The following is a 14,915-nucleotide window of genomic DNA, read 5'->3' as shown; positions in this document are numbered from 1 at the left end:
TGTATATATTTATGCTCCACGTGTGTATGTGTGTGCAGGGCCTGCTCAAAGTGGCAATTGACAACGCGCGGGCTCAGGAGAAGCAGGTGCAGCTGGAGAAGACGGAGCTGAAGATGGAGCTGTTCAGAGAGAGGGAGCTCAGGGAGACTCTGGAGAAACAGCTCGCGATGGAGCAGAAGAACAGAGGTACTGCCTGACGACTACCTGGCACTGAATCCTCCCCGTCAGCCTTGTGTGTCTGTGTGTGTGTAGGCATGAGCAAATGTGTGTATTTTCACAGCAGTGCACACTTCACAGGCATGTAGACAAGATCATTGTTGAATGTACATACACAGTTCTGTATGTTTGATGTTTGATGCTTCCCACTGAAGCCCTGACATATTCTGGTGTATCTTTCTTTGGTTACACAGAGTGATCTGCTTAGCACCGATTTCTTACTGTAACATGGTCGGAAATACATGTAAACCCAGAGAAACCCACTCTCCACCTCATGTTAAATGCATCAGCTGCGTATGCTAACTGTGCCGTTTATGTTTAATGAGAGAAATGAAAGAAAAATATCCCAATACATTTTTCACTTTGCTTTAATTCCCTTCAGCAGTTTGCTGAGCTCCAGTCAGTATTTTTTATTAAGGAAAATCTTTATATATATGATAAAATATTTAGGGTTAATTGATTTGGCTTTGTCTATAGCAGCAGGCTAGATTTTTTTTAATGAAGTTATCTTTTCCTGCTAGAATGTGATACCTACAGTCAAACCTATAATTTGCCCCATAGTTCATTTACGGTCACTGTGGTCTTTCCCCTTCTTAGCAATCATTCAGAAGCGTCTGAAGAAGGAGAAGAAGGCCAAGAGGAAACTCCAAGAAGCTCTGGAGTACGAATCCAAGAGGAGAGAGCAGGCTGAGCAGTCTTTGAAGCAGCCCTCGCCCTCTGACAGCATGCGTTCACTCAACGGTCAGACACTCCACAGTGAGACGCTGTTCCTGTTTTACCTCTTTCACACTTTTAGAGCACATTCTTAGATATGATTCTTTTTTTCTTTTTTAAAGCAGTACTACTAAAACAACGTGTCTTTACTAGTACCATGAGCTTTACATTTATAGCAGCAATAAAGAGATTAATGTTGTTTTGCTCAAAATGTAAGTACTGTTTAATGTCCATGTAGAAGTTCAAATGTTTGTATTCCATTCATATTGTTTTGTACCCTGTGCACCAGGCCTGTAATCATTGTTTCATCATATATTACTGCAATAAGTCGACTACATTCTTGATTAATCAGTTGTTCAGTCTGTGAAATGTCTAATAATAGTTCATAAAGGCTCTTTGCACTTCCTCTAAACCAATGGTGACGTCTTCACATGCCTTGATTTCTCGAGCCAGCAGTCTAAAGCGCCAGAATATTCGGTTTACAGTTTTATAAATCAGAGAAAAGCAGCAGATTCCATTTTAGAAGCTGAAACTACAGAGTGAATTAAATATTAGTTAATCATAATAGCTGCAGATTCGTTTTGTCAATCTGCTAATCAATTCATTGACATTTTAGCACCAGTGAATATACTTTAGTAGAATATGCTGTCCAGAGTATAGTCAGCTTTATAAGACTTTACTATCATATATAATGTTAGAAAGTAACAACTACATTTACTCAAGTACTAAAACTAAATGCTGCTGTTTGTTGTTTCTGACACCTCGCGTTGCTTGTTTGCAGAGCTCGGGCTTCACATACAAAACTGATGCGCTCATAAAATATGATTTAACGTCAGAGTTTAAACAACCCTGTGTTACAGACAGGAATGTGCTGACTTCAAAGGAAATCTCATTTTACTGTCAGTCAGTATTACAGGGTCTTTTTTTACACATAAAATCTATGAAATAAATCCAGCATTTGGTGACGTCTGACACCAGCAGTATCGGATATGGAGTCATTAGACCAGTTACTAAATTAAAATATGACGATTAATATTTGGTAAAAATGTACCTTTGATATTTTAGTCCCAACACAGCAGTACAGGGCCATATGTTGACTGAATAGTGTTACTGTAAATCAGGGATTTCAGTGTCATGTTTTCTGATAATAATCCCACAGAGGAGCACTGTTCGTCCAACACACACACGCAGTTACATGTGGGGGAGATATAGCTTGAAGGCTGAGCTTCTTGTTTTGAATGAACGATGCTGTGAAACTGGCATTGTGATAGGTGGATGTCAGGGATGTTTAACGGCACTGATCCCTCTCTTCTCTCAGACTCTCTGACCCCTGAGATGGAGAGTGACCGCAGCAGTGGAAGAACAGATGCTGAAAGGACAATACAAGGTACAGGGGCTCAGATGAGACAATAAATCTCTCTCTCTCTCTCTCTTTCTCTGGCTCTTACTCTTACCCCCCTACCTCCTCTCTCACTCTAGGTCTCACACACACACACAGTGCTTCACTTTATGAACATTAGTGTTTCTGTGCCTGCTGTTCAGGCATACAGCTCACCATCTGGGCCGCAGCACTGGGTCAAGATCATTGGTTTTCTGTAGAAATAATATTGTTCTTTTACTTGACTTTTAGTAGCTGCAATCCTTTTTAGGAAAGAGATCTTTGTGCAAAACAGTAAGTAAAACAGTACAACGATTAAGCCAGAAGGCCGCACAGAAAGAATGAAAGAAGGGGCTTGTTTACAGCTCAGGAAGCATTAATGAGTCATAAAACCAAAAAAAGCAGTGGAATCCCCCCTTTGATAGTAATAAACGGGGCAAATCAATCCATTTTATGAATAAGCCTTGTACATTTTTAATGATTTGTTTGTTTGTTAGCCTTGGGGGTGCAGTACGTGTTTGGGGAAGGGCGCTCCAGTGATAACCTCTGTAGACTGCCTGCTATCTGTGTTTACCCAGACACAAGACACCTTGCAGAGGTTGAATATCCTCATTATTACTCGAACGTCTTCCTTTAATACGCCTCAGCCGCGTCTGCTTAGAACCGCCCTTATCAGTGGAAGAGGGTCCAATTTATCCAGGAAAATGCTGCATGTAATTTGCTGAGAAAAGTGGAAAATATTCATCTTTGTATGCAAGAATAAGTTAAGTCCCTTTAACTCTTTAATGTTTGATTAGTCTACTTGAACTGATATTTTGTGAAAGGGCAAAAAGAAAGAAGATGTACTAAGAGAAGTGATGACTCCTCCATAATTAAATGTCATTGAGTCACTGCAGGGATCTGAAACAGTTTGATGTCCATAAAAAGGAAATCCATATGTCATCATTTAAATGCAAAGATAACTTCCAGATACAGCGTAATTATAGCCCCCTATTTCATACCAAATTAGTATATTTAGTCACTTTAATTTCTAATATTTTACACTTATATGAAAGGCTTTGTAGTGTAATTGTGTCAAATTAAATGTGTTAAAGCTTAACACTTAATAATGACAGTGCCATGCTACAATGGTTAAAATGAAGCAGAGTCAGATCTTTTTTTTTTTTTTATTACTACATTTTTTTGTATATGGTCCCTGTTTGGAACAGTGCAATGTTGCATCAGAGCATATCATTTTTCCAGTCTGGAAATCACTCTGATCATCGCCTTGAAGAGTGGAATGAAGGAGGAAACTGAATAACAGGCTGCACTTTGTGTTTTTGTTCAATTAGAGAAGCATTTGTCTGCCACCCATGTCTCCTCTGCTCTACTCTGCAAGCCTCGCCGTATAATTAACCTCAAATGGCAAAAAATGATGTTGATAAATTACACAAGCAGAAGGGGGAAAAAACAAGCCTATCACTCGCATGAAAGCCGAGAGAAATGTGTGGTTATATTCTCAACTCCAAACTCAGGGAGGTGAATGGAGGAGGGGGGGGGGAGGAAATAATGAGGGCATAATTTTAGAGAACTAATTATTTCTATTTGTCTTTTGTCACACTTCTCTAATTCTGCGATATTAACACAGTCTGTGTGTATTAATTGCTTTTACAGTGTTTTGAATCGGGTCCAAGAGGGAACGTGGCTCTTTTCACAGGCATGTGAGCTACTGGGACTGTACCTCGCCAGTAGTGCCTGGCAACGGTGCACATGTGAATATCTTCCCCCAGTATCTTCTCTGGTTCCCTGCCGCTTCCCACTCGATGTGTTCGGCAAGTTTACACGACCCTGTGCACAGAGATAAAGTTCTTTGTTGCAAGATTAAACATCAAAACAGTTAAAGTGAAATTAAAATTAAATGAATGAATGTCACTGAAGCAAAAAAGACTGTAATTAATGGATCCCTTAATTGTCTTCATAAAATATTTGCATGGGCATAATTTGCATAATTTACATGTATTAATTAATCTTTCAAAGGAATTTTGTGCTGAGAGAAGCCAAAAATTCCCTTTGTTTTATTTAGCATCTAATGAAATATTTATTCTCTTTAATGAACTTTTCATTTTGATTTGAATATAAAAATACTGAAGTTTTAACATATTTTAATGAGGCAGTCTTTCATAAAACAACGTGTCAAGACATCACCAGTTTTTCTGTGTGTGCAAATAAAACAGATGTTTCATCATTTTCACTAATATTGCACGTTAATTTGGAAACAGATTTGAATGAGGGAGATTTGCGTATCAGGCCCCCTCACTTATTCCCTACATATCTTTCATGATAATCTTATCTATTAGGAGTAAAACGGCGTGATATCTAACATTCTTTTGACAACATATTAAATGTTGTCATCATCAAATAATCATCTTTGTTTTCATTAACACCCATATAAACTGCTCCAGGCTGAGTGTGAGGTGAGCGTGTGATGTTTCACCTGCTCTTGTTATGAAATGTGTGTATGAGTGTTGTGTATCCTGGGCCCCTCACTGGCATTACTCTTCGGCCCCGCCTTGGCTTCCTCTTCTCTTAACGTTGCTGCGTTCATGCTGTAATGACTTTTACACAGGACTCGGTGGTTGTTGCTTGAATAGAGGCAGCCAGAGTGCAATGCCTGTGAGACCTACGGCTGTGCTGTGTAATTAGCCTGTGTCCCCCCCCCTCCCCCCCCAAAACACATACACACACAACAAGCCTTTGTTGGCTTCACTCTCCATGCATAAAACACAGACTAAAAAGGAGAACAGGACTAATTGATACAATATTGATAGTGTAATGAGTGTAGATTATAAATTCTGCAAAAACGAGCTTAAATACTGAGCCATAAGAAAAAAAAGCATCTTTTCAATTATAGAAAATAAACTAAAGTTTAAACGTGTTCCCCAGATGTAGGTGTACTCTCAGACACCTCTCAGCTGTAACCAGGTGTATTCTCTGTGTCTCTGAAGAATGAGACTCGAGCGTCGTCTCTGATGTCCTTCTCAGCTTGTGTCATGTCCGACAACTTGCAATGCTAAATATCTTTGTGTGCGTTTCTCTTAAACATTGAATTATTTAGGCGTACCGCCATAGAGAGGTGTGCTTCTTAAAGGAATTACTGTAGCATTCTGCGGCAGAAGAAATGTGAAGGTAATAAACGTCAAACCTGCTCCTGAGCTGTGCCTAACAGATGCTTTTACCAGCTCAGCATCGGAGCGGCGCTGCTCACTCAGGCGAACCTGCAGACAAGAGTGTTCACTGCAAATGGACAAAGCTCGTTAGGTTGGAGGTGTCTGGAGATAACGTAGCAGAGGAATGTCTGCCATTTTCAATAAACACTATTTCCATGCAGGAAATGTCACTTGGAGTGCAGTGTTATGTTCACACAAGCATATCAGTAGAGCAGACTTAAACACATGTGGCCCGCTGTTCTGATGCCTTGGCTGTGGTTACCCCGGCTGCTTTTACAGTTTGTGCTTTTATGGTTATAACAGTGTAATTATATTAGTAATCCTGAATGATGCACTGTATAGTATATGATCTAAAATACACTACGTTGAATTGTATGTATTTTCTTGTTTGTGACTCCACCAAGATAGCTCAACACACTGTATAATTGTTTATACATGATTATTTTTTATATTTGTTGCAAGTAGTAAAAGTAAATTACTGAACATGATATTTAATTTAATTTGTCACGGTTGCTAACTTTATTTTATCCCTAAATCAGTTTACGATTCCATCGTAACGCTGCAGAAATTGAACGACTAGAGGGCAACATTTCAAAGTTACGTTTCACCAGCGATCACATCCTGAACAGTGCGTTTGCGTCAGCAGGATGTTAGCTGTTGGCTAATCGTTGGCTCCTGTGTGTCCTCTGTTGCAGATGGAAGACTGTTCCTGAAAACCACAGTGATGTACTGATAAGGCCGTGAGGAGCTGGAGGAAATAAAAATTTCAGAAAAAAAAGGGGGGAAAAAAGAACGAAAAGAAAACCCATGAAGATTCTCAAGAGCCCTTATCCAGGCTGATTTAGTAGTGGAAAGAAGTCGAGCTGCTTGTAGGAGTTCAGTGGAAATGCTGTGTTCACCCAAATGCTGGAGGGGGTTGTGTCTGAATGTAGAATAAGAAGTCTTTTTCATCACAGAGGCCAACATGAAATAGTTTGAGAAAGCAGGTTTTGACGTAACGGGTTGGCCGACGTGAAGGATAAACATATATATTGAGCACAGTAAAAATGTACCCGTGGTACACTTGGGGTAATAACTCATAAATTCACAGCACTGAAGATTTTTATACTGTATCTCAGCCAGCGAGAAAGCTTCGAAAAAAGAAATTCGACCGAAGTTTTGTTTTGTATTTCCAATTGAATTTGGAGAAAGTAAAAACAACACGTGGAGATGAACCTTGTGAGAAAAATGTGAATCTATCCATGTGTTCATCAAAAAAGAAGACTGATGTTTGATTCTCATGTTTTCTAAATTAGATGACAGTACAATCAAGTTTCCTTTTTACCATTGTTGTATATACAAGATCTGATGATAATGATAGGAAAACTCACTCTATCAAACCCGAGCGGATTGATAAGGTATGTGTATATAACGTTAAGAGGTATTGTGTATGCAGTAGAGCTATTAGGCAAACAATACCACCATTTATATAAACCTACAGTTTTGTTTTGTTCTATTTCTGAGCCATCATTCTTTCCTATAGCTGCCATTTTGGTGAGAAAGCATGCAGGCATGTAAATGTTTGTCCTGGAATTATGATATTTAATAAATCCTATATTGTGCTGAACAAATACTAGGGTTGACTCACTCAAGCCCAGGTGATTTTCAAAACATAATTATCCAACATTTCACTTTGAAAATGAAGACTTTTCCTGTCAATAGTACTGTAATCTTTGTAACAGAGGTAATATTTCTTGGAACTTACTGTACGTTTTTGTCATGAGACACACTTAAAAATCAGCACCTCTCAATGCTTAAAAAAAAAAATCCAGACTAATTATGATCTCGTGTCAGCTTGAGAAACAATCAGTCATGACACAACATTTCAAATTTAATGCCATTTAATTATTGCTTAAATCCTCCTTGAACCTGCACAAACACATTTCTTTGTTAAAGTGCTTCATGATATCCTGATGAGACAAAAAAATTATAATTATGATTTTCCTGTTACTGTCCCTAAAGACTTCGGTGCTGAAGCACCCGTGTATATTCTCTAGACATAAGCTGATGTCAGTCCTTAACTGCAAAACAGTTTAGACCTTATGTGTTACAATCAGGAGAGGAAGAGGAGGAGGAGGAGTGTCCCATGTTCACAATGTGTTTGTTCTTTTTTGCTCTCAATGGAGTGTCTAGGTCTGTTGTCACTGATAACTTATATAGCTTCTCAAATCATCTCTCACTGTATTTCAAATTCAAATAAAGTTATCATGTTTATGATAAACTATGTGAGTTAACTATGTTGCCTGAGGTCTTGGACACAATTCACTGTCTGTTAACAAGGCTGAGAGATTTGGGGTAGGTGTCCCACATGACACTGATTTAGCATTTTATATCCAGCCACGGACACATACAGTAAATGTGTAGATCATCGCCGCTGAGACAGCCAAACTAACGGTTCAAGATGATCTGATAAAAGTGTAGGCAAGTATTGGGGGCAGCTGCTTTCTTTGCAATACTGAGTTATTGTTGTGTTTTGGCATATTTGTTTTTTAGACCTTTACAATCAGCCCTGTCTCTTGACTAATTTCTGTGTATTGTGTGTGGCCTAAAAACATTGCTGGTATATTGTGCTGTAAAAGAATAAATCAGCATATTGTTATTCACTTTGTATAGCAGTAAAACAAACAAAAAATTTATGCGTAATCCAATGATGACAACATCTTGCTTTAAGTTTTCATTTTCCTGAGTATGGATGTGTGTGTATGTCTACCCTCGGACTTGCATGTGTACGTGTGTGCTTTTTTAATGCACAGGCTAATCCTAGGTTAAATATGTAAATGAGAGTGTGAGCAAGCTCACTCTAAATATATTATTTCATGTGTACTTTCCAGTGTATGACACCAATTCACAATATATCACCATAAAATAAACAACGCTCCTTGGGCCAGTTGTACATGCTGCAGGGTCACGCATCCCGTTCACTTGTTATAATGCTCAGGTGTTGATGGAGCTGATGCATTTTTCAAATTCTGCTGTTTTGTAAATCTGACTTTGTTATTGTTGCACTTCATACAGATTTTTCTGATAATTTGTACCAGTTGTTCTTCAGTGACATTATTTATTTCGCTCTAAAGACTCAATAGTCTCTACAGGGATATTATCAGAGCAACTGTAACTGGTATGGCTCTTAAAATGCATTAAAAAAAAATGAAATCGACATTGAGAGACAAATTTCTCTAGTAAGCAATTCTGAGTGAAATGTGTTGACACAGCACACTTGGCCCATTCCCATTTTGCATGCTTTTTAAAGCATGGCTGTAACACAGCCTCGGAGATGAATAATTGACTGATTGCTGCATAATTCAATGTTGCATTGTAAAAATTCAAGGCCTGGAATATTTCAAGCTTTTCTTCTTTTTATTAAAAATGAGGTTAAAGTTTCAATCAACCTTGAAAGAACAATATGACACGCATAGGGCAATCAATCATGAAACCATGCTCCTGGTTGAGTTCAGACTCGCACTGACTGTCGCGGCTCCTCTCCAAACTTAAGCTCACTCTGGAGTGGAAGAAATTCTGACATCACGTCCACTTCATCCATTTAATGACTCAATCATTCCTTCTTTTTACTGCAGTAAAGGACTCACACTGCTCGACTCCAGTGAGCTCGTGAGACGTGGGCTGTTCGCAGCTATTACTCAAATATTCTCTCTATCTGATGCCTTTTTCTGCACTGGCATCTGAGAGAAGAGGCCCTGCAGCTACATGTTTCATATCACTGCACATTTTGTAACCAATTCAATTCAGTACAAATATGTCCATGAGGCACAAAGACTTTAAATACCAAATGTGCATTATAGCTGTGTTGTTGCGTTTCACTTTGCTGTGGTGTGGAAAGCACAGTGCTGATTGCCTATTCAAAGCTTTGAAAGCTGTGTTAGCCGAGTGCTTTATTTACTTGACTAGACATGGAGATGTGCTCATGAAGACATGGTCCAGACACGATTATTCTGCATGATCCCGCTTCTTATTTCACTGTAGTTCGCCTAACATCACATTGCACAAATTGTTGTTGGTTTGTGCTTGCTTGACCAGCTGAAGGAAAGTGTTTATCTCAGCGCTGCTGACAGACTTTAGAGCTCAAAGGATTAAAAAAAAGTTTCACAACAGAACATGGATTGCGGCTGCGGCATAGGAGGTAGAGCGGGTTCGTCTCCTCACCGGAGGGGTGGCGGTTTGATTCCTGGCTTCTGCAGTCCACATGTGATATCACAGGTGAATGGGAAATAGTGGAAAAAGCTTCAGTGTGTAGAAAAGCACTATACAAGACCATTTAGCATAACGTCAACTTATTTGCTTGGCACCATGACCAGGAGATGGCCGTTTAGGGAAAGCAGTAATATTACATGTCTCTTGATAACTCAGTGGTGCCCTGAGTCTGTGGAGAGACATTAGGAAGGTGAAGGATGATCGTCTGAAAGATAGGACTAATGTCACCTAATCAAATAGACCATTATGTATTAGTGAAACTACAAAACAGTTTTATCTGACAAGGGCTAGACCACATTACCTAAATTAACATTTTGCAAGCGTGAACATGGAAGACCACAGAGGCGAGGGGAGGGCTCCAGGACTGCGGCCTGCGCTTAGACATTCGGCAGTAATTATTAATTTATGATTGTCTCTGGTCTTAATGAAAATGAAAGCCAGGAAAGAGAACAGGGAGGGATAATGTGGCGTGAAATTGAGTTTCATTTGTACAGGGGCCACCTTTTAACTCGGCTCTTCTTAGGCGGAAATGGAGCCGAGCGCTTCCCTCTTTCTCTCTAGAGAATGTATTTCACTGTTTTTGTTTTTTTCCTTCTTTTTACTATGCTCTCTGCTTTCTGTCTTTTAGTCGAAGCCTGTTCATATTCTCTCCTCCTTTTGTGATAACACGCCCTTTAACATCTCCATTACTCTCATAAGGCCTTTTCAAAATGACACAAGGCTCTTTGATGTCTGATAACTATGTCAACAAGTTTCTTGAATGGATATGTCGCTGCACAGTGAGTCTTTAATCTCAACAAGGCAGCACAGAAAGGTCTCCGACCAGGTAGGCATGAGACAGGCTGAAAGAAAGGTAGATTGATTTACACGAGACTTTGGAGTGGAATACCCTGTTGGTACAAGATGGGACAGAATTAGCTAAGTGATTTTTTTTTTTTTTAATCCAGGTAAATGCTGGCCATCTTGATCCCTATGGAGGCTGGTGTTCCAGTTCAAAGCTTTCACTTGTGCTATACTGATGTCATAATGGTCACACAGCAGAAATGATGGAGGTGACAAGGGTCTGTGCACAATCATATGCTTAGATGATGAGCATTAAAGGATTTCTATATTGTTTTGTAATGATTTTATTCAAATGACATCATAAATGCTGTAATTATGGCCAGTGGCCACTGATAATGATAATGATAGGGAGAGTCACTTTATCAAACATGAGTAGATTATTATATAAATTTACTGTTCATACACTTTGTTAAGAGAAGAAGAGACATCATAATACTGCATTTTATTTATTTATCTTGAAGATGTGTGACTGTCATGCTGGATAATCACTTGAACAACACACCTGTGTTAAGCCTACAGTAAGTGACTCTACTTTGGGGGCAGCAGACCAGTATTAGTGCTCATAATAACTGGGTTTCTGTCCTAAAATTCAAATGTTACTCTCCTGTTAAATCCTTTTTTTGGTCACCACCAACTCGGCAACTGTCTCTATAGCCTACTAAGTTCACAAACTTGTCTCCAAACAGTGTCAGCAGGTAGCAGGTACTGTACCGTGGACCTTTAGAATGTTTTGGCTGAAAACAGTTACACACTGCAGATGAAAATTACACTCTGAGAGCAGTGAGAGAGAACCAAAACAGTAAAGTTGTGGGTCTTAAAACCCAAACAATTAATGAAAGAAGCTAGCTCAGTAGAACTGAAGTGAACTATGTGCATCCCTGTGCTAATTTGGTTGATAACTCTGAGGGGGTTCATTACTTCCAGCTGGTAGTAATACAGTAATCCTAGTAACAGTACAAAGAGTGAAGTTGCAGAACAAATGCCATCAAAAATAACTGCTTCATTAGCAGTAATTAACATCGGACGATCATTTTTTTAATTATCTGCAAACACAAACCATATACTTGTATTTTTAAACAGCCACTTTCTGTCATGATACAGTACATGACCATTAGACTTTGAAGCTTCTCAAACTTGCAGTGTTTTACTGTAGGTTTGAGAAGCAGAACTCCACACCCCTCACCCACCTCACCTCAGACCCAGCAGCTGCTTCCCCCACCCTGAAGATCTGCCTTTTTAAGAAACAAAAGATCATGAAGTCATCAGGCCCAGGCAATGTGACCCTCTCCTGCCTGAAAGCCTGTGCTGATCAGCTGGGCCCCATCTTTACACATATCTTTAGCAGATCACTGGAGCTGTGCAAAGTCCCCCCCCCCCCCCCCCCCCTCGCTTAAAACATCCCACCATCATCCTGGTCCACAAAAAACATCCATCAGCAGACTTAATGACTATAGACCTGTTGCCCTGAGATCTGTTGTTGTGAAGTCCTTTGAGAGACTGGTGTTGGCCCACCTGAAGGATATCGTAGACCTCCTACTGGACCCCCTGCAGTTTGTCTACCAGGTCAGTGGATGGTGCAGTCAGCATGGCACTGCATTACATTCTGCAACACCTCGTGCACCTATGCAACACCATTATCGCCAGACATCCTCCACTCTAAACTGACCCAGCTCACTGTGCCTCCACCTTGCAGTAGATCACCAGCTTTCTGACAGACAGGAAGCAGCAGGTGCAGCTGGGGAAAACCACTTCCTGGACAATCAGCACAGGCGCCCTCCAGAGATGTGTGCTCTCCCCACTGCGGTTCTCTCTCTACACAAATGACTGTACCTCAGGGGACCCCTCTGTTAACAGATGACACAGCGTGGTCACTGATCTCATCCAAAATGGTGATGAGTCAGCCTACAGACAACAAGTCGGTCTTATGGTGTGGTCGCAACAACCTGGAGCTTACCACACTCAAAACAATGGAGATGACACTGGACTTCAGGAGCTGGCCCCCACCCAACCCTGCCCACCTTCACCATACTCAGCAGCACTGTATCAGCAGTAAAGTCCTACAAGTTCCTGGGCTCCACCATCTCCAGAACCTGAAGTGGACGTCCAACATCAGGACCATCATCAAGAAGGCACAGCAGAGGATGTACTTCCTGCACCAGCTCAGGAAGTTCAACCTGCCTCACGAGCTGCTGATACAGTTCTACAGAGGAATCATTAAGTCTGTTCTCTGCTCATCCATCACTGTCTGGTTGGTCAGCAACCAAACAGGACAAGTACAGACTTCAGTGGACAGTCAGGACTGCAGAAAAGGTAATTGGTGCAAGCCTGCCCTCCATGGACGACCTGTACACCTCATGGGTCAAAAGGAGGGCGGAGAGGATCACTGCAGACCCCTCACACCCTGGACACAATCTGGATGGTGCTACAGGTCACTGTATGCCAAAACAACCAGATACCAGGACAGTTTCTTCCCCCAGGCCACTTAACCCATGTGTAACAAAATGACAGCCCTCAGCGCAATACCTTGTAAATATACCTTTGTATATTTATCTATCTTAAAACATCAAAAGTGTGTGTATATACATATATGTTATAATTATAAGTACTTTATTTATTTTTTTCCCTAATGCACATTCCTTTTTCTTGTTTGCACGTTCTTTTTTTTTTTTCTTGTTCTCTCAATCTTCTCTTATTTACTCATTGCCTTATTGAAAATGATTGTACATGCACATTGAGTACCACTGTACTGAAGTCAAATTCCTTGTGTGTTCAACACACCTGGCCAATAAAACTGATCCCGATTTTGAAGCTGCCTCAGATCTGAAGTGGCATCTGTAAGCGTTTGCAAAATGACTCACCGCCAGAGTATCCAAATCTCCAGGGTTGGTTATATTAAGTCAATTACATTTTTACAATTGTGAGTGAGGGATGGTTAATTTAGTTGGGCCCCCCCAGATAGCAGATGGATGAGACGAATGACCACAGGCATGAGGCAGTGTGTATCTGAGTGTGTGTGAGCCCACTGGATTAGTCTTCATTTGGTGCCTCTGTCATAAGGGAGGGGAAGACTGAACACTGCGTGGCAGAGCAAAGAAAACACACAGGGTCAGTCAAATACACACAAACACAAGTGCATGCTATTAAACCCTCCCCGACCCTACCCCCACCCCCAGCTCATCAACTTTATTTTGCAATCTTCCCTCAGAACCATTAGAATACCCTGAAGAAATGACTTCCCAATTAAAGGGGATCTAGAAGAATTTTTTTTAAATCTCCAGCTCCTGGAGTTCTTTATTCCAATAATTTAAATTGGAATTGATTTTTCAATTTAGCCGCTGACTGCTGTGGACACAGAGCACAAGGCCAAATAGAGCTATGTTCCTACAGTATTTGTCATGACAGTGCAGTATATGTACATTTGCACAAGCATCCTAAATAATAATATACAGTGTTTCCTCCTGTGAGAACGATCAACAACAAATTTAGTCCTTGTGTTTGTGATTAAACAGTAACATCAGGTGTTATGTGGTTTACAGTATGTGGAAAAGTCGCCATAACTCCCCACTAATTAGCCAATAGTAATAATGATAATATTTTTTTAGAACAAGCTAAGATAAACAGCTATGTACTGTCACATTACCAGTTTACCAGACAGACTGCTTGTAGATTTTGTGTTTATGGGGTTCTCTGTAGTCAGAGCCAGCATTCAATCCAAGGTTTACGCAGCATTTCCCACATGTTCTCAGAGCAGGAGAAAACAGTAGTCCCAGGCTTGAAGCTGGAGCCTCATGTTTAAGTTTGACAAACTATACCCATGAACTCAGCAACAGCAGCAGTTCCAGCTGTGTTCTAATGAGCATTTATTGTGTCTCTACAACAGCAAGTGCTTTGCAGTGCCTGCTTCAAAGCCAACCTGATTCTACTCGAGCTGTTTTACAGATGTGTCTGGAAATCCGAGGCCGTTCTTCTGTGGACGAATGGTTCTGTCTTTTGCTCCTGACAGCTGCACGGGCTTGTTGTTCGCTCTCTCCTGAGTTGTTTTAATAAAGTTGTGCTGCAGGAGTAGTGAGAGAAGATTAATGGACGCAGAGGAAGTGTGGCAGTTGTGAGAGGATGCAGGACAGAACGGGCCAGCAGCCATCTGTTCCCTCTCCTTTACAGCTCTCTTAATGGAGAAGCAAACCAAACAACATGGATCTGAGCCCTGCAGACAGACACACACGCACACACACACACACACGCACGCCTCAGGCGCACACAGCTAAACACTAAACATCACTTTATGTGACAGAGAAGAGAGCTAGGCTTTT

The 14,915-nt window shown here is 40.5% G+C and overlaps 1 protein-coding gene across 8 annotated transcripts in view; it reads left to right on the top strand.

The window, feature by feature from the left end:
* Positions 1–6,280, top strand: part of dachd (dachshund d) — a 114,223-nt gene extending 107,943 nt beyond the window's left edge. For 6 of the 8 annotated variants that reach the window (XM_020609234.1, XM_020609239.1, XM_020609236.1 and 3 more), the window contains 4 exons: positions 39–186; positions 814–972; positions 2,249–2,317; positions 6,210–6,280. In XM_020609234.1, the coding sequence (XP_020464890.1) occupies positions 39–186; positions 814–972; positions 2,249–2,317; positions 6,210–6,247 (414 nt within the window). In that variant the 3' untranslated portion in view covers positions 6,248–6,280. The remainder of the gene's footprint in view (positions 1–38; positions 187–813; positions 973–2,248; positions 2,318–6,209) is intronic. The other 2 variants (XM_020609240.1, XM_020609238.1) reach the window with 1 other exon arrangement.
* The last annotated feature ends 8,635 nt before the right edge of the window (positions 6,281–14,915 follow it).

This window comes from Monopterus albus, unplaced genomic scaffold (genome assembly GCF_001952655.1).
Source record: "Monopterus albus unplaced genomic scaffold, M_albus_1.0 scaffold99.1, whole genome shotgun sequence".
Lineage (NCBI taxonomy): Eukaryota > Metazoa > Chordata > Actinopteri > Synbranchiformes > Synbranchidae > Monopterus > Monopterus albus.
The sequence above is the reverse complement of the archived record's forward strand: the minus strand, read 5'-3'. Positions and strand labels throughout refer to the sequence as shown.